A 27,198-nucleotide genomic window follows, 5' to 3' on the forward strand; every position below is an offset into this window, starting at 1 on the left:
AAAAAGCAATAATTTGAATAAATCAGTTGAAGTTGAACAGCAGTTGTTGTCCTGTCCTGTTTCCTTCCATATCCCATTGATTTTGCAGGCCTGCAGAAATATATCAAATAAAAAAGGAACTCTTTGGTCATAGTTACAGGAAGCGCAATTTCTTGTTTTTTTTCTTGGAACAGACCAAAATCAATGCGCGCGCGGACGTCATCCATGAAAATTACTTGGTGTAGCCTAATATATAGAGCGGTCCAGAAACCTGTATATTGAACGTAATGGTGGCCCAGGTATGACATGACAATTTATACAGTCCTCTTGTTTTTACTGCAATATGAACATATTTTGCATATCAATAAATCCACGCCTTTACATGTATATTGTACATATCAAACGAAGAAAGCTGAACAAAAACGATACAACTAATAGCTTTCTTATGAGGTGCTCCAACACCAGTACATATCAACTTCACGCATGTAGATGAATCTATAAGTGGCATCTTTCCACTTTTCATTCAAAGATGACATTTTGAATCTATTTTTTCAGACACTGGTTACTTGTTCCAATCTCTTGGGCAAGCTCATAAATTATACATGTATCATGTACTGTCTCATTGTTTTCCAAATTAACTAACTGCACGGGAACCGTTATTCAACTGCAAAAACGTACACATACATGTATTATCAGCACAAGTTTATCACATAGATGTTACATGTGTATGAATTGAAATGATATAAAAGCTGCTCTATTCAGCTTGATGGCACATACATGTATATAATGTATTTCAGAAGGGAGAAGTGAAAAATGGTGACTTAACAGGTATTGCAGTTGCTAGACTTGTAAGATGTACAACGTTATAAGTTGCTGATGTGCCCAACTTGCAATCCTCCTTTTGCAGAACAATCGTCGACATTGCCATATGTACAGAATGCAATTTGTGTTCAGTTTGACCTGTAAATGATGTACGAAACTTTGTGACGAGATACTATGCTACTTTAAATTTTCTCTAAGATGCTAGGAGGTTTTGCTGTGTAATAGAGGTGACCCCTCGGTTGGGTTGTAGTCTGTGCTCCATAGTCGGGTTCTGTTCCGGGGGGAGGTGTCCGTAGTCTGGAATGGCGATCCCCAGGGGGAGTGTTGTAAGCCTGGAATGGCAGTTGGAGGGGAAGTGGGTTATACAAGTATGAAATTGAAGAAAATGTAGCAGCAAATGTTTACAACATAAAAAAAATTTCCTAAATTTTCCAGTATAATCCTGTAGAATAAAAATGACTTCTGGACATGTCTTATGTTGTTAGCATTAGTAATATTCAACGAAATTGTAACTCAATAGATAAATTATGCATGGCACTGTCACATTCATTCTCAGTTATCGTAAGATTTTGATGTCGTATCATCTTCAAGCAGGCTATGTTAGGACCAACTGCCGACAGGGATTGAAGACAGTATTCTACATAACAAAACAGCTAAATTTTGCAGGACGTACAAAGAAAGTCCTCAATTTGTGATCGCAGATTCGAACGACGACCGTGCAACGACTGTGCGACAATCGTGCAATGTATGTGGCTAGGTCCTTACCAGGAGATGCTGAGCTGTATGGAGGAGGTGGAACTGCGGTGGGAGACTGGTGTAGGTACAGACTGCTCTGCTGGCTGGGCTGGGACGACCCTGAACCAACTATAGCATGGTACGCTGGAACAGAGGATAGAGGTGTACAGACCAAATTTGATTTTTTTTCCTTCCAAATAGGGCAAAAATCAATGAGCGCGCTCCTGTCATCCATAAAATTCACTTGCTGTGGTCTTGCGTAAAGATAAACTTTTAAAGTCATAGTGAACATCTGAGGTAATACAATGAATGAACACAATTATCAGGTAATACATACTGATGAATGTTGCAGCACAGATGGCGATGGCCGTCAGAACCAGTAGGATCCAGAACTCGTAGTTCTCCAGGATGGCTCGGATCAGGACCCCCCACGTTGGCACACCTTCCCGGGGGTGGTCTGGGCAGGGGATTGCAACAGGGCTTAGTTAGTCACAGATTTGTTAACATGTATTTGTTTAATAAAATTCTCCACACACATATAGATGGGGTAAGGGGACTAGTGGTATCGCCTTTTCTAGCTCTCACCCCAGAAACACAACATGGCTTAGTTAGTCACAATTTATTTATTTGTTTATTATTTAAAGAGAGAAGAAACTACTAGGTGATCAACATTAGTTTAGCAATAGTTATCAGTTTGTCTATCTTTTAGTTTTTCAATGTTAGAATGTAGCTGCTTATCAATTCATGTTTTGCATTATGCTTCCTATAGACCACGTGTGGTCATATGTGCATTTAGCCCATCTAGGCAGGAATATGCAATAAAGACTTTTATTATTAAAAATTCTCTACACACATGTAGATGGGGTAAGGGTAACACCTTTTCTAGGTCTCACCCGGGAACACATACATCATCAAAAATAGTTGAACATTTCAACCAGCACAATTATAAAAGAACATAATCAATAGCTAACCGTAATGAAACATATTGGACTATCATATTACACAACAACATAATTAAATGCTAAATGTGAAATATATGGTATTGCACTATGCACAGATATACATCACATGGTGATGTTGGCTACAAGATAGTAGGTAGCATTCTTCTTCATTTTGGAAATGGAGTTAGAAAGTAGACGGTAACAAATTCAAATCAGTGATTTTTTTCAGTCATTAGGCAAGAAACACATACAAGTTCCCAGGCATACTTGACCCATTAGTGGGGTCACATAAATTTGTACATTTGTATACCAACTGTCAATGGTTCAGGGGTTAACCCTAATTAAAAAGATTAAAGTCCTAGTATATTGGTTTGGGTTTGCAGAATTATATGTAAATTCCTGACTTATGCAATTTCCCACCATACTATTATCTCGTATGTAAACTTTTCACTGTCTCTAAGATTTATATATGGAAATGGAATTCTCAGCACAGAACCAAGATCACTGGAGGTGGAGCACCATTTTTTTACCAATACAGCATGATGTTATGGGAGGAACTATATAAGGTCTAAGGTGAAGATTTATATAAAAATACAAAATGGAGACCTACAATTTACAGTTTGAACTTGTTCCACAGTCTCAGCCACAAGGTTGACTGGCACTTTCACCACCTGGCCTGTCAGGCTACAGGTCAGGGTCAGGTAGATGTCAGTCAAGTCACGTTTCCATGGCGACTGGGTGTCCTGCAAGCTGATTGGATACACCACAGTGGTGTAGGTGGAGTCAGCAACACGAGGGCTGCCTATCTGAAGGAGGGTGCTGTCACTGGGAACAACCTGGATGGATTAAAATTTAAATGTAAACCATTGAATTGCATTGAAACCAGAAATTATGCTGCAGGGCTAAGGAAAGCTAATTAATAGAAGGCACAAAATTGACCTTTGTTATCTCAAGACCTACCCACATACCAAATGTGATCACAATCCACAAATATCTACATGTAGTAAGTCCAAAACATGTGCTAACACACATATACACACACAGTTGTGCAGACAAACTCACTAACACACATGAATGTATGCACGCACAGACATATGCATGTTAAATACACACGCACAAACGCAAAGGGAGAAGCCAAAAATAATACATTCCTCATAGGTAAAACATCTCTTTACAAAAAATGTATTACGACCATACAGGTAGATTCTCAGAACCATGTATTCGTGAGTTACTATTGATAGACCTATAAGTTACTACACACAAACCTGTATGTTATAACTAACACACCTGTAGGTTATTGAGCACGTCCAACACCCCCGACACGGTGACCTCTCCCCGCGGCTGCCTGTTGCTAAGCAACAGGTCAGCCTTACTCAGATGGAAGGCTGGGTAGAATCTCAGGCTGGCGACCGTCGAGCTAACTTCTGTCTGCCCGTCTGCAGCTTGTACAAAAATCTGGAGAGACAGTAAGAATGTAGATGCTACTTCTCTTTCTGTTGGACAGTTTGACAGTCTTATATCAAATCTTTATAAAACATGTATGTACATGTAATGAAAAAATCTTAAGACTTCTACAATGTACAATAAATATATCACAATTTTTAAAATCAAAACTGAGGTGTATTACATGTAGCACATTTCATGACTCTGGTCAACTCCCATCAAAGTATACATCTAATTCTGGAAGAGTCTATTCCATGTGAAGGGGTGTACCTGCAGCTGGAGGGACGTGTCTACGGTGCTCATGGCCTGAATCTGGTGTTGGTTCTGCTGAACCTGACTCACTCGGCAGAAGTATCGACCTGGGGAAAGTGTCGCAAAGTATTAAAAGATAGCTTTATAAAATGGTTTGTATTAAAAAAAATCACTCCATAGGATAAAAGGAGGCCTGCTGTGCCTGTGCGGATTACTGGAGTGTGGCCTGATGTCATACTGACAGTTGAGTTTTCGCCGTTAGGAATCAGCCCCAAATCACTAAATGGACACTTTAGAGGTCAGGCTACGCTGCCAATGCCAGTTTTCCATGAACTAAACTTCAGGTAGGTAACTTTTGAGTTTTGACAGCCCTATTCCTACATGTCATATATAATAATAAGTAGTCATAGGGGACAGTCATTGCTGGGAATTGCCCTTTAGGTCTCACCTGATTCTGGGTCAAACCCTGGAGTAGCCAGGAACATTTCCCTAGCAGAGACCCCTGTCAGTTCAGAGGAGAACAGCAGGCCGCAGTGGAAGAGGGACTTCTGTAGGAAGGCTTGCTGCTCTGTCATGGAGGCCAGCAGGTCCTTGCTACAGTTCCCTGGAAAAGTACAGCATAACCATAACAATTGGCCTTCTTATTGTGCTTAACCCCCCTCATCTATGTAACTCACCATTAAAGATGTATGTTTACACATACAGGGAAAAACATGTAGGGAATACATGGGCAGGGTCTGCAAGGGTTTAGTGAGTATCATATTGTTTTAAAAAACACACCTTGTGTAATTCACCACAAGCAGAAATCTGTAAAAAGTCGGCTGATTACCTATTGATTGATACATAATCTAGTGGAAAATAACACCGCCTTCTGGAGTTTAGGACTGCTTTAATAAAAATCACATACAAGTACGAATTTTTAAGTACTACGGCAGTCAAAACTGCCCAAGAAGACCACTCAGCCGACCAATAAAAGATGATCTATGTGGACAGGTGGTCACTTTGACAGGATTTTAGATGTTTTTGTGAATGGGAAAAATTATCTGAAGTGACACCCATCAAAAGTGGTCACATTGTCCAGGTGGTCCTTATGTAGCAGTGGTTTTATTGTATCAGAACAACAGTGTGTGCAGTTCTATTTTGGAAGGGTATGCTACAACCTACTATAAAGAGGCTACACAGTCTTAGCATTCCTCCCAGACTCCACTGTAGAGACGGTAAAACAAAGGATCCAGGGCCGAAAATGCAAGAAATCTAGGAGGTAATTTCTCTCTAAAACTCTATTTCTGGTAACTTTCAACTGGAAACTGGTGCAGTAATAACTAACAATGTAGTAGACGTTGTTTTCATGCAATTTGGGCTTGTTTTTGAGGCAACATTGGCTTTCTGACCAAAGCATTTTCGGCACCCCAAGGCACAGCTGTTGAAGCCCCCATGTCTTGATAATTTTTCAAGGACGGCTCAGCCCCTGAGGTGTCACCAAAAACACAACAGCAACAACAAGAGATACCAATTCTTGTCGGATCACAGTGTTAGTGATCCTCCCTTCTGATGAGTTCCTATCCTACCCTAACCTACCCCAGATGTTCCTCTTTCCCCTCCAATGTCGTCATTACATCTTGGTGGTTGGATCGCGACTATCCTACACTTGTGTTGTATTATCTGTGAGTAGACAAGAAATGGAGTTCTCTTCGGAAAGAGAATCCGCCCGTACCTTGTAGGTTGGTGGATCCTGTCCCCAGCACCACTGGCACTAGGTATGGCTCCTGCTGAGGGACGTTCGTCACAAACTTCACCCCATTGGTCAGGATCTGCACCTCGTCCACAGGCACAACCGTCACCTGGACAACCGTTGCCATGGGAACAAAGAATTCATGAATAGTTCATTGATTAATATATGTATGTATGTATGTATGTATGTATGTATGTATGTATGTATGTATGTATGTATGTATGTATGTATGTATGTATGTATGTATGTATGTATGTATGTATGTATGTATGTATGTATGTATGTATGTATGTATGTATATATATATATATATATATATATTTTTTTTTTTTAAACAAACTCGCTCAGTGCAATGCCGTAGGGGGCCACTCATCTATACAATACAACACCCACGGTCGGGCTGGTACCTCGGGTGATACGGAATACCCCATGTTGTATTCTATGTGTAGTTGCTGTACCTCAGTGTGAGTGGCCTGACAGTACAATACACAGCCTTGTCCATGTACATAAAATGCAAAAATCACTAAGTAACAAACATACGAATCTGATGAAAATGCACACTTTTCATGTTAACCGGCCTAAAGCTACATGTACATGTATTCCTGTGTTGGGAGAAGGTAATGTTTCTTAGTGTTTCAGAAAATTGGTACGAATGCAAAGGCCGTGATCGCTGTACCTAAGTAATAAAGTTTCAAAGTTTGAAGTAGCAGTACCTCAGTGTGAGTGGCCTGTGTTGCAGACAGTCTGTAGTTGATGGTGGTGGTGCCAGGGTTGGAGGCCAGGGCCAGGCCTGTGGTGCTCACTACCTGGACTGTCCTATGGTCGGATGTCTCCCACTTTGCCAAGGACCCTAGAAAAAAAACAGATAGAGAACTTAGGAGCAGTCTAAAGTACATCCTACCTGACCGAAGACTGACTACTCTACTCTTAAAGGATCATGTATACTTTGATATTATAGTATCAACTATGTTGTGACTGAAATTAAACATGGCTGGCCAACCAATTTGGTACAGCCAAACACCTTCAGTCATAAGCCACACTGACATCAACAGTCCTGTCCAATTTTGCATACAGTATAATGTAGTTAAGTTAACTTTCTTTAAACTTTGAGGCCACAAAAGGACAAGGATATGCCTTCAAATACTACACGCACATGTAGATGACAAAAAATTTCTAGCAATGGCATAAAACTAATAAAAGGTTTAAAATAAATGTGCAAAAATTTACAGAGAGCTTTTGAAAGAATATCTAAAAAGGGTTTCTGAGAAAACAAACATTTATTAGTAACCTTCTTTCAGCTTGAGTTGAGTTGACAGACAGATGACATCACCCCTGGATACGGTTGCTAGGGCGGGACTGATGGCGTAGCCTACAGGAATAGGTACGTAGTCTGCTATCCGTGGGTTTCCCTCATCCCATACTTTAAGTATGGTGTGTCCGACGTGTGCTGCCTTCAACACAAAAGTGCCATTTTCAGGGCCTCGGGAGATTTGGGTCAAGTCAAACCTGTGACGAGAGTGATAAGTAAAGTGTTAATCTCTAAGCAGATGTTGGAGATGAAACTAGTACATGTAACTTTTTCTGATCTGCTGTTTTTTCGAGATACAGCAGTACAGTTCATGAGTAGTTTGCAGAAAAAGTGCCATATTTCCCATAATAATAGTTACATTGTCTTTTTTTAATGATTAGCAGTATGTCTTATATAATTAAATAGCTTGTTTCGTTCTTTTTGAATTAAAATTTAAAGATACCCCCTACTGATTTCATGGGTGGGAAGGCCCATAAAGTGCAGAAATCCCACTGTCAATGTCAGACACGGTGCTGGTAGGGGAATTTTGGCACATTCATTTTGGGGAAACCACTTACATGTACACGTGTACATGTACATTTACCCTCATGAACATTACAATTATGGCAAATATACTATTTTAAAGAGAAGATAATAAGCTTTCCAATGATTTTTGACACAATACAATTGACAAAGTAACAATGGAGAAAATGATTGTTATCCAAAATCAAGTTTCTGAATTTCTTTTGGAGATTATTTCTGTCGACCTACAATTGACTTTACCTGTTGGGTCTTTTCTTCAGTGCAGAGCTGGTGGCGTGGAACTCTTCTCCGACGTTGTCATGGAAACTGACGCGGAGGGTGATCGTCATGCCGACGGGAATGACGGACAGTTTGTTCCCAACACTGGCAACGTCAGTTTCACTGTTGACAGTTATGTAAGATACAGGCTTCACCTGTATGAATTTTTAAAAAAATTATCACAAATGGGAAAAAGAAAGATTTGGAACGACTCAATGCCTGTACTGTAAAGCATTGTTTCACCATGATTCCGCTCTTCTTTGATGCTTTCTTGTAACTGTCTAACGCCATCTCACATACTGCATGCGTAAGGTCTTTTCAACATTTTTAAGGCTATCAGCTAAATCAAACATTTACTTCCACCAGCTAACATACAGTATATCCACCACCTTAAAAAATTCCTCTGAAGAGATCTCTAAAGCTATTCCTGTACAATGTATATCTTAACTGTAAATACATGTATCTGGGGGTGCTGCACCAGAGATCTCTCAAACACACTGATTTTCAAGGTAACGGATATACATTTGTATGTAACCTGGCAGATAAATGCTAATGGAGGGTTACTGGTTCTGACCGGTTCTAACCAGAAATAACCGGTTCTAACCAGAAATAACCGGTTCTAACCTTGACCAGGACAATGATGGTCTGCTTCAGTCCGGACTCCTCCATAGCAGTGACCTTGACGTTGGCTTGACCGCTGATGGTCCCTGCGGTCACTTTGCCCTGGGAGTCTACGGCCACGACTGACCCATCCTCCGGACAACTGATGAGCTCATACACCACCTTACAGGCTCCGTCTCTGTGGTTGGTTGGAAACAAAAACAGCTTAAAACGTACCCATGCACCACCTAGCAATTCACTGAGGAAATACAGCAAAAGGAAACCTTCAATACAAAGTTGAATTAAAAATCCCTTCTCAATTTCTGCTGGTGTGTTATGCCAAAGGGAGATTACACCAGCTATATAGATACAGATACAGAATTTATACTTGAAGATTGGAAAAGTTTGGCACGAAATTTCTGAATTAAGTAAAATCATATCTGATGATTTCACAACAAGAGATCAGCGAAAAAAGTTCAGCAAAAATTAAGCCACTGCAAACAGTCTAACATTTACAGACGCTCACCCTATCATAGAAGCTCATGGCACGTTTGACCAATTGCTAACGTCACATACTTGTACCCGTAAACCCATGTGCCAATAAGGTCATGTGTGTGTAACCCTCATGAGTTTACGTTTGGAAGTGATTGTGGTCGTTATTGATCCTGAAGAAGGTTATTGAAAATTTGATCCGCGTTGAAAGAAAGTTAAGCATTATATTAAGTAGCTCACCTGTTTGTCCTGATTTGACCTACAGACTTGGGACTCATCAGAAGGAGGCTCCCGTCGGTTTCTGGTACGATCAGTCGCAGTTTCTCGAACACGTGAAGGTGAGCCGTGTCCGTCAGGGTGGTGCCGACCTCCACCTGATTACAGAATAGTTCAGTTATTATTACCTCTGCCGAGATGGTTATATTTTACACAGCGTTTGTGTGTGTGTGTGTGTGTGTCCTTCTGTGTACACGATAACTTGAGAATACCTGGATGGATTGTCTTCATATTCGGTTGGTGGGTAGGTCTTCGTGAAACCTCGAAACAATAAGGTTTTGGGCCCCCTAGCGGCTTGCTAAAGTACTGCAGCGGAACTTCCGGTTTTGATATCTCTCGTTCTGAACATGCTACATTGTATGGTCATGATTTTTAGTGGTTGGTTGCTCTTGGGAGGGAGAGTAAGTTGTGTACATGTAGGTTTGGGTCCCCTACATAGGGTTCTGTCCCCCCCTGCATGTTTTTTTTCCAGTATTGCATTTAGTTTTGTGATATGCGAATAACAATTAATAAGATAAATAAACACCTGGTCGTAGCTGCGAGGGGACCACTTCACACGCAGTCCGATGTTCGTCTGTCCCTGGTTCAAAGCCCGGACCCGCATCGCGTACACATCATCTTCTGATAGAGTCACACCATTCTGGAGGAAAATATATCAATTTAATTCTGTCTTTCTTGAAAAAACTTGCAGACAAACTGAGTCTGAATTGTGATATTCTGACAAAATCTTGGTTTACTAGTAAGCACTTCAGTTCAGGTAATAATTTATTGACTTATCCATGATCAAATGTTTACAAATAAGCTAAAATCTATGATACACACCATTAAAATATATTCACTTTCTTTAACAATCACATCTTGTAATCAATCATTCAATACGTAATCCAGACGTTGTGTGCTGTATTCCTTCCTTTTCAGTTGTTTGAGTATTTTTTAGTCACAAAAAAACAAAAAACGGTCTGCAGGCCACTTTTTCGTTAAGTTCGTGACGGAAGAGATAAGGGTCAGATAAAATATCATAATGATACAGATAAAATGATCAAAATGAATCTATCAACATTGAGTGGTATTCTCCCTACCTCCTTGTACACGGGTTGGAGGTCGATCACGTCCTTGTTGCCTAGCGACCAGTGGAAGGTGAGTCCAGGGACGGCGTGTCCGAAGGTGAAGGGGGTCTGGTGTTCGTTGACTCCCATCACATACAGAGGCATCTAGGCGCAACAACCAGGAGTTACATGTACAGTAAGTAAGCAAAAAGACAGAATGAGTAAAAAAAAACACTTTTTTTTTCAAATCAGGCCATGTGACCTTACAACTGATTATCATATTAGGTAGATATCGTTGACCAATCAGAAGGCTCCATTTGTGGGTCTGTAATCTTCATACAGACCCGAAAAGCAGGTCTGTAAACTTCGTTTGGACCCGCAGGTCTGTAAACTTTGTACAGACCCGGTGTTCGAACGTTACCATTAAATGACGGGGTTTTGTTTTTATGTTTCATGTTAATACAAATACTCCACAAATCAAATACAACACAAAGTACTACTAACTACTATATGGACAATGGCTATATGATAATAACGTTAATGACCCGCTTTCCTTCGGTCTATACGGTGTGATAAGGCATGGTCGTTCCTATAACCACCGAATAAAGTGCATAGGAACGACCATGCCTTATGACACCGTATAGACCGAAGGAAAGCGGGTCATTAACCCTATATTAATTCAATCATCAGGCGAGTAACGGCTCAAGGTTACCTGATTTCGTTTGGGGAAGGTCGTATTGACTAATTGAGGTCACTTGCTGATGCCAAATGGCAGACGCCAGACCCTTGCGACAGTTCCACAAAGTGCAAGTGTGGACCAAATATGAATTTGTTGTGTATTATGTGATTGTAAACCAAGCAGTAATTCAGCACTGGCTGTCATTGCACAGGTAATTTCTGACAAATATTATTATCATTATCAAAGAAGATGAGTTTACCTTCTCCCCAGTTTGTATTCTGTTCAGAGGCATGTGTATTTTCACTCCTGACAGGCGAACCACGTACACAAACACCTGGTCCTGGGAACACGTAACGGTCGCTCGGCTCTCAGGGTCTTCTGTTTGCGCTACGCCTGTTACCACTGTGTCACCAACCGCTACAGCTTCGATTAGTCCACTCTTATCTGTGGAGAAAACAAACAACAAAAGAGAAACTGTTGGTTTGCGTAATATTTCTAATCATGGTATCTCATATACTTTTCTCGAAGTTGCAATGATTGTGTTAACTTTGTTCTTAAGATGCTGATGCTACTGTTTAGATATTTTCCATGTGGCATCATGTGACCTTGTCGTTAGGGTACCGTAGTTGACTAAGAATCTAAAGGTTCTGGCTTGGATCAGTCCACTCTTGTCTGCGGGGAAAATAAAACGGACCAGTTAGCACAATTCATTTCTTATCATGGCTTCTAAGGAGCAGGTAACGGTCGCTCGGCTTTCAGGGTCTGTTTGCGCCACGCCTGTTACGACTGTGTCACCAACCGCTACAGCTTCGATTAGACCACTCTTATCTGTGTGAAAAATACAACGCACCGGTTAGCACAATATTTCTTATTATGGCTTTTTAGTATTTCTGTTGATGGTATCGATTGATGGCTACATTTTTGTGCAAGCACGTCTAACCCTTGTCAGATGGGGAACAACAGATGACAAACTACATGTACATGTAGATAGTTAATGTGATTGGGTTAACTTTGTTTTTTGTGCCGATGTACATTTGTACCTGTTTTATTAGATCTTTTCGATTTGACATCATGGGTGGTGGACTCAGAATCTACTGGGTATACTGGGTTTGAATCCTTAGAGTAGTGAACTCAGAATCTACCGGGTTAAATGTTACGCCTTAAGGTGGCTAACGGTTATGTGATACAAACAAAACAAACAACAGTTCAGTTATCCATAAATACAAATGTATATCTGTGCATGGTAGTGAGATCTCTATATCTTACCTATTGTAGCGATGTCCCTGTTCCCTATACTGTATACGATGTCAGCTAATGGCTGTGGCCCTCCTATAGCCACTACCTGGAACACCTCTCCTATGATCAGCGTGATGTTTCGAGGGCTCAGTTTGAGAGGGGGAAAAACCTGGAAAGAATAGTTTTTTCTTCAGTGAATAATTTCATCAGGTTGGCGAATGACTGAATAGCAAGGTTTTATTCACAACCAAGCATTTTACAAGAGCTGACGTTTCGACAGCTGTCAGCCATCTTCATCAGGCCAATAAAAGAACCTTGCTATTCACAGGAAAGTTTTTTATTTGTTAGGCTACACCAAGTAATTTTTATGGATGACGTCCTTTGGAGACCCTAAATCTAATGCGAGAGCGCAAAACAACAACAAGAAGGGCTGAAAAAAACAAGATGCCTAGATTTGAAATATAATAGTCAACGACACATGTTAGGACACAAATTGAATGAGAGAACACAGTGTAACAACTAACAACTCTTTTATTCATCATGAAAAAGCAATAATTTGAATAAATCAGTTGAAGTTGAACAGCAGTTGTTGTCCTGTCCTGTTTCTTTCGATTTGCAGCACTGTCGTAACTCTTTGATCATAGTTACAGGAAGCGGAATTTCTTGTTTTTTTTTCTGGGAACAGACCAAAATCAATGCGCGCGCGGACGTCATCCATAAAAATTACTTGGTGTAGCCTTAAAAAAAATACTGGCACATTATGACAACAGGATGTGACTTGACCATATTTTAAAAGATATAAAACAGAATTTTGCTCAATACAGAGTTCTGTAAAAGAAAATCAAACAGCATAGGGGATCCAAATCACAGTGTAGGGGCCCCCTACGTTCAACTGCCCTGGGGAGAACCCTGATCTCTACTCCTCCTTACCTGGACATTCATCGGCAGACTGCTGATTGTCTCCCCTGACTTGGCGCTGGCTTGGAAGGACAGCGTGGTGTGACCCAGGGCGTCACCTTTCACTTCGTATCGTACCGTGTACGGGTCCGCCTCGAGCTGTGGGTCCGGTCTGGAACAACATACACTTTCACTACTTGTCCCACAGGGACAAGCGTACTACCAGGTTCTTCTCTGATTCACACCACTATACTGTACAACTACCAGCCTCTAAGTCATTCTACAGTAACAGCTTTTTTCCACGAACTGCAAAAAACTCTGGAATTCCCTCTCGGCCCACTGCTTTCCCCCCCGAATACAACCTACAAACCTTCAAAATAAACAAACACCGCTGTCTCTCACCTATGCCACATTAGTTCAATTAGTTCAATGCCGAGAAGTGGCCTCTTACGGCCTTGCATTGAGCAAGATCGTTAAAAAAACAACAACAAAAAACATACACCCTTAAACCAAAAGCCAATCAGGAAAGGCAAACCTGACCATTTGATGCTTAGGTCCCAATTACGCCGGTTCCTGTAGTGGGTATAGTCCGGGCAGGGCCCCAAATTTGTCGCATTGATTTCAAGTCTGAGTTAAATGATTCAGGGTTCTGGCTGGGCCCAAAAATAGCGACGTAGGGTTCATGATCGAAGTGCTCAAAAACCCAACTTGAATCATGTAAAACCTAAGATAGTCATTTTGTTGTAGTGAATAGTTTTATTCCATACTTATGTCTTGTTCTATGTTAACTGTTGTTGCCATACTTTGTACCTGCTACAATAATCGTGCAATAAAGTTCTTCACACGTACCTAACACTGATGATGTCAGTAGCAGGGTGTGGTGTCAGGTTCATCAGGGGGAAAACGGTTGCCGCGAGAGGCTCCCCGCTGGAGTCCAGTACACGAACGTCCGCACGGATCGTATTGTAGAGTTGCACCTGGAAGTAAACATGATTTTTAATTTTTCAGTATATTTAAGTAGAGTGGACTCTTTCCAAAGCTAACTTAGGGCCTGTTTACACAAGCGGAAAATCTAGGCCTTTGAAATGAAGTGTATGCGTAGACTGCTTCACATCACCTACATGCACCATGAACACAAGACAAATGAGTATGTGCGGCAAGGAAAAATGTTTACCTTGTCCACCATTTTGACCTCAATGACCTCTACCCCAGAGATGTGTATGACCGCGCGGGCAGGGCGTGGCATCTCCAGACAGAGGTCATGAACGGTCAAGGTCAGGGCACCATTTTCCACTGGAACAACCTGGGGTCAAGGTTCAAAGATAAAGTGTTAAAACGCACAGAATGCAGTGTGTTACGCTTGAACTTTAAATGCAGTTTACCACTTATGCTAATAAAACGAAGTAGTTCATATAAAAAAAAAACAGGTAATGCTTACTGCAATTAGAAATACTGTTCAACATAGAAACAAGTACCAGGCAAAGAGAAAGTTCAGTCACCTCAATTTTTCGAGTTTTGTCGTTGTAGAAGACCTGAGAGATTTTGCTGTCACTTGGCTCCACATGGAAGTGCCCAGACCCTCCACTAACATCAATTTGGACCTGCAGAACAAAAAATGATGCCAGTTAAACATAGATTATCAGTTCTAGTTAACACTTAATCTATCAATTTTAGTTAATATTGATTGAATTAATCTAACACTAAACATATCATTATCAATTCTAGTTAAAACATAACTTTTATAAAAAAACAAATATTATATAATACTTAACATTAACAAATTATCAATTATAATCAAGTCTCAGTTAACCTCTTAATATCATTTACCTTGTCAGATGGATGGTTGAAAATGGACACCGAATCTGGTGCTAGCTTTACGTCGTCGACCAATAGGAGATCGAGGCTGCTGCTGATCCTGGGACTGAGATCAGTGGCGATCTTGATCCCGTGGTACTGGAAAAAGTGCTTGTTGTACCCCTGGATGGAGCCTGTGATCGTCATGACACCTCGCTTCTTCTTGGGCACGACTGTCTGCATGGCTGTGAAACAGTGAACAAGTATGCGTTAGTCAATTGGGCGTCAGAAGGATGACGGCTGAGACACAACGATTTACCGGTTTCGACCTTTTATTCAAAAGTCTTCATGAGAACTAGAAAGGCCGTCATTTGCCCCTGAGCAAATACAGCATGTTTAGCCATACTCCTCCCCATGCAAGAAGTGGGCTGTCCCAAAATAACCCCTGGGCAAATCGAAATATTAACTGCATGTAGGAAGGCAACATTTGCGAGAGCATCATACTTTGCCAATCTCCCTCCCGATGCATAAATTAACTGTTCCAAAATCACCCGTGCAAAAAAATTCTCTTTACAAGTTCTGCGAGACGCCAAGAGCTTCTTACTGCAAAGGCTTGCGTGTGTACCCGCAACATGACCTCAGGTAACCTGAAAAGAACACATGTTCTTTGGCCAGCAGCAAATGGAACGCCCGGAACTTTAGATAGAACATGGATTCCTTGGCCAGAAGCAAATATAACATGGAACGGGGATACCACTTTTGACCCGTTTTTGGTCTGAAAATGGGTCCAAAAGTCCCCAAAACGAAGCATTTTGAAGTGATGTAAACCAGAAATGTGAATGAAGTCCTGTAGGGACATGTTCAAGGCACCCTTGTACCGAATTTCAGGTCATTTGCTTGTAATACCAGGGCACAGGAGCCAAAAATATAGAAATTGCCTAAAAATGCCCCAAAAAACCTCCATAAAAATGATTTTAAGGCCTGTTTCAAAGCAATTTTAAAATCACCTGAGGGTATTTGCCTTCTTTACCTCCATGCCAAATTTCAGGTCGGTTGATTAAAAAATGGCGGAGTTGAATTGATTTGAAGATTTGGCAGGAGGAGAAGAAGAACATGAACAAAAACAATATGTTGAGCCATACTAGGTATGGCTAAACATAATCAAACGGACCACAGCATGGAAGACCTCGAGGTCCTTAGCATAGAGAAACTCTGTTACACAGGACACGAAGACTCTACACGACAGCACCGACTACACCGGGAATCCTGCTGGATTCACCAGCTCAGACCTCTGCACCCAGACGGCCTCAACCAGGAATCGCTAGAGATCACTAGGGTTTAAAGAGCTCCAGCCTTGTCGTGACCGGCACTCCCAAGAACACTCAATTTCAAGTATGTGTTAGTCTAAGACTAAATATAAACTTTGTCATTATGAAAAAAGAAATAATTCAAAAGATGAGTTCAAATAGAATAAAATCACATCCGGCTATGAACCAATGAGACCCAGGGTCAATCCCCAGCGGAGTACCCAGACATGTCCAGACATGCAACCAGACGTTGTGCCCTTGGGAAAGGCACTTAACACATATTTCCCATGTCCTAAACTCAGCAGTAGGGTTTGGGTTGGCGTTAGGAAGGGCATCCAGACGTCAAAACTCTTGCTACAAAAAAGACTTGCACTTGATGAGGAGTTCTGGGGCTTCCCCATCCATGTGCAAGCACGTCCAACCCCCATATGATGGGGAATAAAAGAAGTAAAATTTGAGAGAGAGAGAGAGAGAGTTTGTAAGACCCCCATTCCATTAGATGCTTTATCTATGAAATTCACTAAGTGATCTGTCAAATCTTTGCTAGCTCAACAGTTGCAGCATCTATATTTTACATGTGAATATTTCTTGTATACTCACATGTGAGGACTTTGTGCCCAGAGTACTTTCCTTGCCCATGGACCTCTCTTGTGGTAGTGATGGAGCTAGCAAAGTCAGCCAGCGATTGGTTGCTGGTTTCCCAGGCGATGGCCAATGAGGAAAAGTTGTCAAAGTGTCTCCCATTGCCATCAGTGACGACTACATCCACATCCAAGTTTTTAAAGTTGTGTACTGGAATCTAGACGTTTAACATCAAAAATAGGTATTAAAGGTTAGACATCCAGGTTATAAGGAGAGGAAAAGTAACCCAAGTAACTGCAGCTGCTTACAAATTTACTAGACAGTACGCATAATTATGTAGTTCTTTGAGTAATATCGTTATAACACTAGCCTCAAACAACAATGACAAAATCGCCTTTTCTACACTGTTTTTTGTCAATCCTCACACTACTTACACACAATTTTGGATAAGATTCACCATCTGATACAAAGTTAGACACTTGGACACTGAATCAGACTTTTTTGCAAGAGGAATTAAAGAAGCCATCTACATCCGGGGGCGGGGGGCACCACAGACTTTCTGCAACATATGATCCACTGCTCCCCGAGTCACCTGTCTTACATTTGCATAACATGACGTCACAGAAGCAGTGGATTGCTCATTCCTTGACAAAGACTGTAGATGATCAGTCGAAAATTTGGGTAAGTGGCAATTTGTTGTGTTGGCAGATTCAGACTGACTTCTACCAACACAGATGAACTTTCAAGTGAAAAAAGTTTAAGAACATTGCACATTTTCAGAACCTTTGACCTCACTGGTTACCGGTGAGCGAGAGAATCTAGCAAAGAAGTTTTGCTACATTCCGCCGGCTAGTACGTACCAAAATGCCAAAAACCCAGTACCGTCAACTCACCTTTCAGTTGATGCATGAACTCTTCTGTGAACTTTTTATCCAGTTATCCTTTGTTAATATATTGTGTGGGACAGTTTTGCGCAATGTTGCATCAATGTGTATATGTATTTGTATTTATTTAAGGACTACAGGAAGAATAGCTGCACATTGTACGCTAATTGTGGATCCCAATAAAGTCAAGTCAAAGTCAAAGTCACCTGTTGTCCAGATTCCTTAGTGATGGGACATGGGAGGTCAGACTGGGGATATCTGAGGACGGGGTGAAGCTGGAGGGATGTTGGGACCGCACACACGAACTGAACAGTCGTTCTGGCCGAGGCCGGAAACTGGTTCTTGGCGGTCGGCCCATTCTCGACTGTAGATGTTAACGTCTTGTGTAGGGAAAACATACATGTTGTAAGGTAAAGTTTTGTTAGGAGAATTTCTGTCAAGCTTTCGAATATATACGGCCTCCGTCGGTCAGCATTGACCATGGTAAAATCCTAATTCACAACAGCCCTACAGCATCGACTATGGCTAAACAGCCCTATACAAGAATGGCAGTCTCTGCCACAAAAATCACATCTGCTTTGAATATGGTTTCAATAAAAAAGGTATTGTTCAATTACTGTTAAATGCATGCTCATTTAGCATTTTTCCGAATGTGCATTCATTCCATAATTCTTTAAAGAATTTTATCCATCAACATTTGGAACTTTGATATCTACTCAAATGCCCAAAATTATATTTTTTAAGAAGACTTCTATCATGCTTTCAAGGATGGTTAGAAGGCAAGAAGTTTATTGTCATATGCCTAGTTTGCATTTAACAGTAGTCTCTAAATTCATGTCAATTCATTAAAAGATTTTTAGCCATAAAAACATCTGATATCACTTGAAACCCTGAAAATTGTAAAGTTTTAACCAGCAAAATACATTTACACTTACCTGGTCCCCAATATCTTTACACAACACTCGGAAAATGTGAAGATTTTCTGCAATTTGAAATAATACAGTCACTGGGGGAAACATCATAATTCTACTGTGGTTGCAGAAGAGCCATCTAGGGATCAGATTACAAATTGCAAGAAACTCCAAGCAAAGGAACTACCTGATGTGGCAGTACTTGGTTGGGTAATGGTAGAATTTTCCGAACTCAGGTATTCTAAGTGATATGACATAAACACACACACACAGGATAGCAGAAGAAATTATCAATCAAGGCAAAACCATCGCCACACATTCCATGACTTTGCTCACAACCTTGGTCGGCGCTGGGTTGGGAGTAGCCTGGAATCCATCCTATCCTACCACATATGACCTTGCTAATGGCTAACTTCCGACCATGGTCTGGAGAAAGTCAAGTACCAGTTATGCGTGACAGGGACTTAAAATGTAGCATCTTGCACGACCTTTGATTCTCAAGTCTGTATACTATGTTTTTGATAAATCAATTTTTTTTAGATTAAAGGGTTGAAAGTTGAAGATGATAATACTTACTATATGAGGGAATGTGCTCTATGGAGACTGGTGCATCTTTTTCAGCCAGCGCTAGACAAAAAATACAGAACAGAACATATTACAGGACTGAACATACATGTATAAGAATATGTTGATGAAAGTTAGACATCCAGGTAATAAGATATGCCGCAAGGCAGGTACAAGCAATAAGATACGCCAAAAATACTAAAACAACAGGAGCTACTTGATTCATTAGCATACAACCTTGTCTTGACTTACTAATTTCGATTGAACCATCTGAAATTGTCTTCACTTTTTTAACATATCTACTTCGAGTTTTGGTATAAAACCTGGTATAAAACCTTGCAGGCCCTCTTTTCTCCTCCTGCACAATCTTTTAGATACTTTCAACTACTTCACTATTGTTTTTTTATATATGTGCGAATGAATAAAACAAACTACAAAAGTGTTCTTGTACCTCTAGGGTTATATTTGGATGTGTCCAACACCCACGGAAGCGGCCCCCCTTGGAACACCACATCTTTGGATGAACCAATGGCCACCACCGCTATCTTCTCTGGGTCTACAGGCTACATAAAAAGAGGTAAAAACACACACTGAGCAAATATTCAGCTACAACTTGGTAAAATCCAAACCATCTCGGAAATCAACCAATGATCTGTTGATAGTCAGCGATCTCTGTGATGCACAAAAAATTACATACACGTGGGTTGCAGGCTGCGATGGTCACTTGCTTGATGGTCCACAGAAGCATGTTTGTTTTCTCAGTGTAGGTTATCAAGGTTAAACACAGTTCTGTGTACATACCTTTAGTGGGTGGTACCCTGCGATGGTCACAGTTGCTTGAAGGTTGACAGACCCATGTCTGTACGTAGCCATGAGCTGGGTGTGTCCCTGGGTCAGCGCCTTCACCTGCACTGCTCTGCAGCTGGTGTTCACGGGAGAGTCCACAGCACCTGCAGGGGAGGGTGGGTGTAGACATTGAGGGTAAAAGATGAGGGCTATTCCATTTCTATGAAGGGTGGTTAGGAACAATATAATATTCCATTTAAGTACATGTAGTCATAATCTTTTATTATGTGAAATTGTTCTCGACTCCCTTTGCTCTTTCTGGCTAAAAAAGATTGACTGCAAGAAGAATAAAAAGAACAAAACAAAGTTCCAAACAGCCCATCTTAAAGTGAAAATGGACTACCCTTTCAAAGTTTAGAAAGTAAAAAAACGTAGGAAGTCTGACTTTATTTTTAATTTCAAAAGAAATTATCGACACCTTCTACAAGCTGAAAGACCTCTCAAATGGAGTGGTCCTTAAAATTTGAGAAGCTAGAATATAGAAAGTGGTAGGTAGTCCTTATAATACCAGGGATATCCTTATAGTACAACAGAAATTATACATACCTTCTACAAGCTGAAAGACTGCCTTGTCGCTGAACTTGAAGTCCATCTTGAGTTGTCTACAGTCGTCATAGTGATGCAGCACTCTGGGGTCTGTCGAGAACAAAGTATTTTAACTTACTCACGACATAATATAGATCTATAGACAATACATTTTTTGTGCATTATTGTATCTGTGTGTTCCCTTACAATTAGCCTTCAGACAGGCGTTTGTAAAATAAAGATTTCATCTTCCACTTGCTACAGTGTAGATGTCATTTCATAAAGCCCCAGTAAAAATCGACGTATAGAAATCAGCTTAACATTTTGTGTATTGTATACTCTTAATGACAACACACGTACATGTAGTTGGTGACAATGCATGAATGTATGACTTTTGATAATAAAAAACATGATCTTAATTCATCCAACAATGAGATCATAACTCTTGTTGTAACATCTGTCCATATCAACAGCTCACCAGGTCTGAAATCATTACTAATACCAGCCTACATATTTTTTATTGTTTTTTTTATTGGTTAGAAATTACCCGCAATGGCAGCCTTTCTAGCACTAATTGATGCAGGGTTTACAGGTTCCACATAATACACAACATATACATATATACATATCTTATCCACACTTGCATTATGTGGAATTGTCGCAAGGGTCTGGGCGGCTGCCATTCGGCGCCACCAGGTGACCCCAATACGACCTTCCCCAACCGAAGTCAGGTACCCATTTACACCTGGGTGGAGTGAGGTAAGTCGTGTATAGTGCCATTCCCAAGGGCACAAGATCAGTGACATGACAGGATTTGAACTCGAACGTGTTAAAAAAATGTTTGGGCTTCTTACTTTGTGAAAGATCTGCGAAAAGAGCCAGAGGCAGATCCAGGGTTGTGCCAATCTCAGCTTCCACGGGTGAAGGTAGGAACTGGATATCACTGGGGGGTAACACATACACCTGTGTGGGAAATAATAGGAGTAATACAAAATGTACATGTACACTATTGTGAGAAATGATTGGCAAGTACATGTACAACAATGTACATGTACATGTACATATAGTAATGTTATATTTCTTTGACTGAAGTCAAAAGTACATGGTCATTTACCAATTTATCTACCATTTTCATTTGGCAAAACCAACAATCCATGTACATTACATGTATATCTAGACACTAGTAAGTGTTGTACCTTCAGTATACATGTAGATATTATGTCTTTTTTCGAGACACATTGAATATGCAACTAAAGTGACATTGAAATGTTTCATACAGTTGAGAGATATCTGACAAATCTTAGATTGCTCAGCAGTTACAGCATATAGTGGAAAGAGGAAATGTTATTACATAAATCTATTAAAATGCAGTTTTTTAATGTGTTACCTTTGCCTTCCCTGAGTGAGCAGTGTTCTTGACATCCGTGGCAGTGACGACGGTGGATCCCACGGTTGCCGTAGTAACCAGACCCTTGCCGTTGACCGTAGCGACCGCTGTAGCTGACGACGACCAGGTGAAGCCACCGCTCCCTCCTAGCGCCTGGGTGGTAACAATCATGACATTGACAATTAGAAAAATGTAGCTTGTTCCCTTCTCCAAGAAGATGTGGGTAGAATAATTTGTGTGTTTCTGTGTGTCTGTATGTGTGCGTGTGTGTGTGTGTGTGTGTCTGTGTGTACATGTGTATGTGTGTGTGAGTCTTTATGTGTGTGTGTCTGTGTGTGTACATGTGTGTGTCTGTGTGTGTACATGTGTGTGTCTGTGTGTGTCTGTGTGTGTACATGTGTGTGTCTGTGTGTGTACGTACATGTGTGTCTCTGGGTGTGTGTCTGTGTGTACATCTGTATGTGTATGTGTCTGGTCTTTATGAGTGTGTCTCTGTCTGTGTGTGTGTGATACTTGGTATGTGGGTTACTCAAGTCTTGATAAGACCTAGAAATGATTTGATTTTGGGCCTTTTTTAGAACCTTTTTATGTTACTGCAGTGGAACTTCTGGTTTTGTTAGTGCAAAGGTCATCTACATTTCAAAAGAATTATACCTTTAGCGTCTTCTGATAGGTGAGTCTGTTGGTTGGTTCCCATGGAAACACAGTGATTGGCGGGAGGACCAGGATGGGGTCGTAGATCTCCACGGACTGTGTTCCCTCCACTGGGGTGGGCAGAAGGTCGGCTTCTCCGTTCTGGGAGAAAAAATTCCGGCTCAGAAAAGAATAGGAATAGCCATGCCTTCAAGAACAAGAGTTACTTAAGGTGTTCAATAACTATCATGATCATAGAACTTGAAAGTCAGGGTATTAACTAGCTATGCATCCAGGCCTAGCTGCAGTGGGAAGTAGAAACGGTCAGTTATCGCCCCAAGGAAGGTGACAGACGGTCACTGAAACATCATCGGCTAGTGGTATTTCAATCCCTGTTGTGTACAGAGAACATTTACATAATAGGTAAGGCGAGATTGGCTGCTGAGAGCAGAGTTGAGCTTGGAGTTGGAAGATGTACTTTCTAAGAAGTAAGTTGGAGTTGCGGTCCTCGGACCACAGGTATGTACACCTCTTACTCTTGGTTAGCTCTTAAGTTATAGATCATGTATCTGTAACACATAGACCCTGTGCTGTAAACCTAGACCTGATATACCTACTGTTATATATCTGTACATTGTATCCTCAACCTGTTATCCTAGACCTGTATATATGTTAGTGTTGAGTATTGTATCGGATCAATAAACGCAGATACATGTGTAGTAACAGATAGTAATCGGTCTGGTTTTTACCAAACACGGCCTCAACTCCTAATTACAAGTCCAATCATAACGACATAATTTGCAGACTTACAGTTTTGATGATACCCTTCATGGTCCCCTTGATGTCTGGGAATCCCTTCTGGACAGTCCTCACCACATGGTACGACCCGTTCTGGGACGAGTGAAGAACCTCAAAGAAGTCCGTCGGGAAATGTCCTTCTATGAACAAGTTCTGAAGAAAGGGAGTTGAGAATTTTCTACAAAGATACTGATTTTCAAGTTAATGGTGTGCACTTGCCTGTAGGTTATACAATAAGTAAGGCTGTGTACCTTGCATACTTGTAAAATCTTTTAGGTAGAAGGCCGGACCTACATGTAAATATCAAGGGTGCCTGTACCTGAACAAACTAAAACCTTTAATAGATACCATTTTTAGACTAACGATTGGTAAATATTCTGTTCTAGATAGAGATGACAATTAAGCACTTGAAAATTATGAAAACTTGCTAATACCGTTGCTTTAAGATTACAGATATGCAAATCCTTGTACGAACATGACTGTTTACCACACCAGTATCTGTACATGTACATACCTCTGAAGGATAGATCTTATGTGGGTTCTTGCTGTAGACCTCTATCGTGACTTCATACTCTCGACCCGTCTCCAATATGTTATTCTTCCCAGGCGCAATGATGAATTCTGAAAAACAAGCAAACAATTTATAAACCGTACTACGGGTAAGCAGTCTGACACATAACATGGGTCTTTACATACCATACAAATTTATTGTATGGTAAAGTCATTGAATTTTACAGCGACACAACTTTGCAGTAGAAAATACTGTAATCTATTTATTTTGCTAGGTGGTAGGAAAGGAAAAGAAGCAGTAGGGGAAAGGAGTGTTTTAAAATTGTGGTTGAAACAATTCTGTATAGTAATACATTGGGTATTCATGGTGCCATGGATTTGCAGTTAAGAGGACACTGTGAAAACCATTGAATGAAAACCACAGCAAACATTTAAGATTTACAGCAACAACTCCATGCATATTATTTTCAATTTATTATTACTTTCAGTCAGTGAAAAGTTGTTGAGTGTGTTCAAGAAACATTCTAAACAAAATATTTCTTAAAGAAAACTTACTGAGCGAGCCTGGCTCGACAACATGTATCCCAGCAGTCGGGTTGTGAGGGGCTTCTTGTAATTTTATGTCTGAAATTCCAGGCTAAGAAATGGTACTTTAAACAGAAAGTACAATTGTACAATTAACAGTGGGTTCAAAGTGTATAACAAAATATGAAAGGCTATGTCAAACTTTTCCCACCGTCATAATCTGTAAAATCATGATTGTATCTGTATAGCCGGTATAATCACCCTTGAGCATAACATCATTATCATTATCATCATCATCATCATCATACCAGAAAAAATCTGTTCCAAAGTGTAAGAGTTTATTGAGTTTATTGAAATACCCTTTAACCCCTCTAGGGGGCTAATCTTCCAGGGCTCATAAAGAAGCCGCATGCTGAAAATATCAGGGCACAACATCCCTGTTTGAAACACCTTGTTAAGAAAAAAAGACACTTTACCAATGAAAGTACCTAATCTACATACACATATCTTCCATACGTAGTTAGTTCATACAGAAAGGATACTCTTGTCGTACAGTGTAAGAGTGGTAGTGCCCATGGCGAGGGCAGTCACAGTGGAGGAGTCCCTGTCCAGACTGGCAACCTTGTAACTCCCTCCTTGTAACTCAAACCTGTACTGGGGGGAAGGCATGGCCACCTCTGGAAGAGACATAAAAGGAGACACGCATCTTTAAGGTTGTGCTGTAGCATCAAGACAAAAATTGAGAAAGCCCACTACTTTTTTTAGGTTGATTTCTATCTACATGTATATTCTAATTTTAAAATATACACATGTGCATGTAAAAACAGCAATTAGAGCAATTAGAAAACATATGGCATCATTTCTGCAGTGAAAAAGTTACATCAAAAACTAGCATGAAAATTTTTTCTGTATTTTGTAATCTAAATGGACTGTTAAACTTGATACCCAAACTAACGATGCAACAAAGAAACAACACGAACCTACGTTGAGTGTGAAATCAAATTAGTCAGACTCAGAATGCTGTCCTGTATATTTTGCTTTCTATTTTGTTATTGGATGGGCCTAACTACTTTCTCTTCGCAGGCATGGGCTGAATGGCAAGGAGCTTACAATAGGCTGGGCGAGATCGCAAGGGTGCCATTCGGCGCTAACTCAGGTGACCTCAATACAACAATTGCCCCATGTGTGACCATAGAACTGTAGGTTTTGAACCGCTCACACCAGGAAGGACCCCTATTTAAACATTATTCCTGGTTAAATAAATAAACAAACAAACAAACAAATTTGTCCACTTAGAAACATACCATTGATCTTCCCCTGTCTGAACCTCTCCACGCTGTACTTGATGCGCTGTCCCTGCACCAGGTACACGTCGTAGGACGGGTTGAGAAGCAAGTTGTCAATAACTACTAGCTGGACATCAGCTGGGGACACGTCCTGGGATCGGAACAAACAAATAAACAAACAAACTTTAAAAATGGCCAGGAAAAAGGCAACAAATCATACTGATTGATATGAATGTGCTGGAATGTTCAGGAGTTTGCATTTAAGATACTTTCATAACAGTCGCTTTTGGATTGCTGTGTTTTTTTTTTTCTCTGTGTACTCGTACATCAATTTTAGACTCATTAACTAAGGGTTTTATTTAACCGTGGCAAGAAGATATCATATGTTGCTAAGTTAGAGCTGTGTACCGGTACACTGTACCTATACAGTACCGGTACAATCAATTAGGTACAGGTCCAAAACCCCTGTGTACCGATACTGTACCATAATTTGAACATTCGTTTAGTACTTCAGGTACAGGTTCAGGTCCGGACCTGTGCCTAAAATTTGTTTAGGTACACAGCTCTATGTTAAGTGCATGAATTTTATTAAAACTAAGTTATTGTGCATGCAAAAGGTATCGGAATGGATGTCACAGTTACAAAATGGTACAAAAAGTGTTACAGAATGACGCCATCACCAACCAGTGGTCGTACATGCAATCCAAGAGCTGTTCTGGAATTGAAATTTGTGCTTTGATAATTGCAACAAACACTATCTACACTACACATGTTCTATCTACAGCCATCTATCTATCTAGTTTGCCCCACTCACCTTGTAGATGGGGTCCTTCAGCCTGATGTTGACCTTAGCTGACCCAGTTTTGATGCCCTCCACCAGTGCCACGTTTCCCTGCTTCCCCGCGCTCTCCAGGGTCAGGACGTCCGGCGGGGCGGCGTAGGACGTGTCCGCAAACCTCAGGATCCTAAACAGAACGTTAGGGATACAGTGTTATCAATAATTCAATTCATAGTTATGCTATGCAACACAGAAAAATAGCAACACTTTTCTTCATTCAGCTTTCATTCATTCATCCATCTTTCCATCCTTTCATTCCTTAATAATCCATCCATCTATTGTCCTCCATTCATTTTTCTATTCTTTCATCCTACTTCCTTCCATCCATCCTTAATCAACCTTTTCATTCACTCATTCCTTTCCATCTAATGGCATTCCATTCATTCATTTGCTGGTTCATTCATTCATTCTTGTGTTCATTCGTTCATTCATAACCATTCATTCTTGTGTTCATTCATTCGTTCCCTTTTACCTGAGAATAGTAGCAGCTGGTACGTCAGACTCTGGATCGTTCACTAAGGTCCAGTCAAACTCCTCTCCCTCCAGACTGTTGAAAGTGTTCAACTCATTCATTCATCAATTCGTTCAT

The 27,198-nt window shown here is 40.6% G+C and overlaps 1 protein-coding gene across 1 annotated transcript; it reads right to left on the minus strand.

Annotated features, from left to right (window-relative positions):
• Window positions 1–292: 292 nt before the first annotated feature.
• LOC136421470 (nuclear pore membrane glycoprotein 210-like) lies at window positions 293–27,182 on the minus strand. The gene is made up of 39 exons (XM_066408796.1): window positions 27,082–27,182; window positions 26,586–26,736; window positions 25,790–25,922; window positions 25,028–25,162; window positions 24,516–24,584; window positions 23,965–24,071; window positions 23,463–23,603; window positions 22,674–22,814; window positions 22,020–22,172; window positions 21,487–21,595; window positions 20,654–20,743; window positions 20,063–20,211; window positions 19,713–19,824; window positions 19,274–19,324; window positions 18,722–18,768; window positions 17,993–18,166; window positions 16,921–17,119; window positions 15,047–15,258; window positions 14,719–14,820; window positions 14,394–14,522; window positions 14,069–14,196; window positions 13,253–13,391; window positions 12,353–12,491; window positions 11,346–11,530; window positions 10,441–10,572; window positions 9,888–10,001; window positions 9,326–9,459; window positions 8,618–8,792; window positions 7,976–8,148; window positions 7,193–7,410; window positions 6,618–6,754; window positions 5,887–6,013; window positions 4,621–4,776; window positions 4,191–4,279; window positions 3,765–3,932; window positions 3,088–3,313; window positions 1,874–1,993; window positions 1,567–1,680; window positions 293–1,133 (listed from the first exon to the last, which is right to left on the minus strand). The coding sequence occupies exons 1-39, from the start codon at window positions 27,180–27,182 to the stop codon at window positions 1,003–1,005; spliced, it is 5,310 nt and encodes a 1,769-aa protein (XP_066264893.1). The 3' UTR covers window positions 293–1,002.
• Window positions 27,183–27,198: the final 16 nt, after the last annotated feature.

The sequence above is a fragment of the Branchiostoma lanceolatum genome, chromosome 16 (genome assembly GCF_035083965.1).
Source record: "Branchiostoma lanceolatum isolate klBraLanc5 chromosome 16, klBraLanc5.hap2, whole genome shotgun sequence".
Lineage (NCBI taxonomy): Eukaryota > Metazoa > Chordata > Leptocardii > Amphioxiformes > Branchiostomatidae > Branchiostoma > Branchiostoma lanceolatum.

Coding starts and splice junctions, on each gene's coding strand:
- LOC136421470 (XM_066408796.1), bottom strand. CDS start 27,182: ATGAATGAGTTGAACACTTTCAACAGTCTGGAGGGAGAGGAGTTTGAC. Junction 22,815..23,462: donor TGAAGGGTATCATCAAAACT/GTAAGTCTGCAA, acceptor TTTTTCTCCCAG/AACGGAGAAGCCGACCTTCT. Junction 1,994..3,087: donor ACAAGTTCAAACTGTAAATT/GTAGGTCTCCAT, acceptor TCCCCTGCCCAG/ACCACCCCCGGGAAGGTGTG.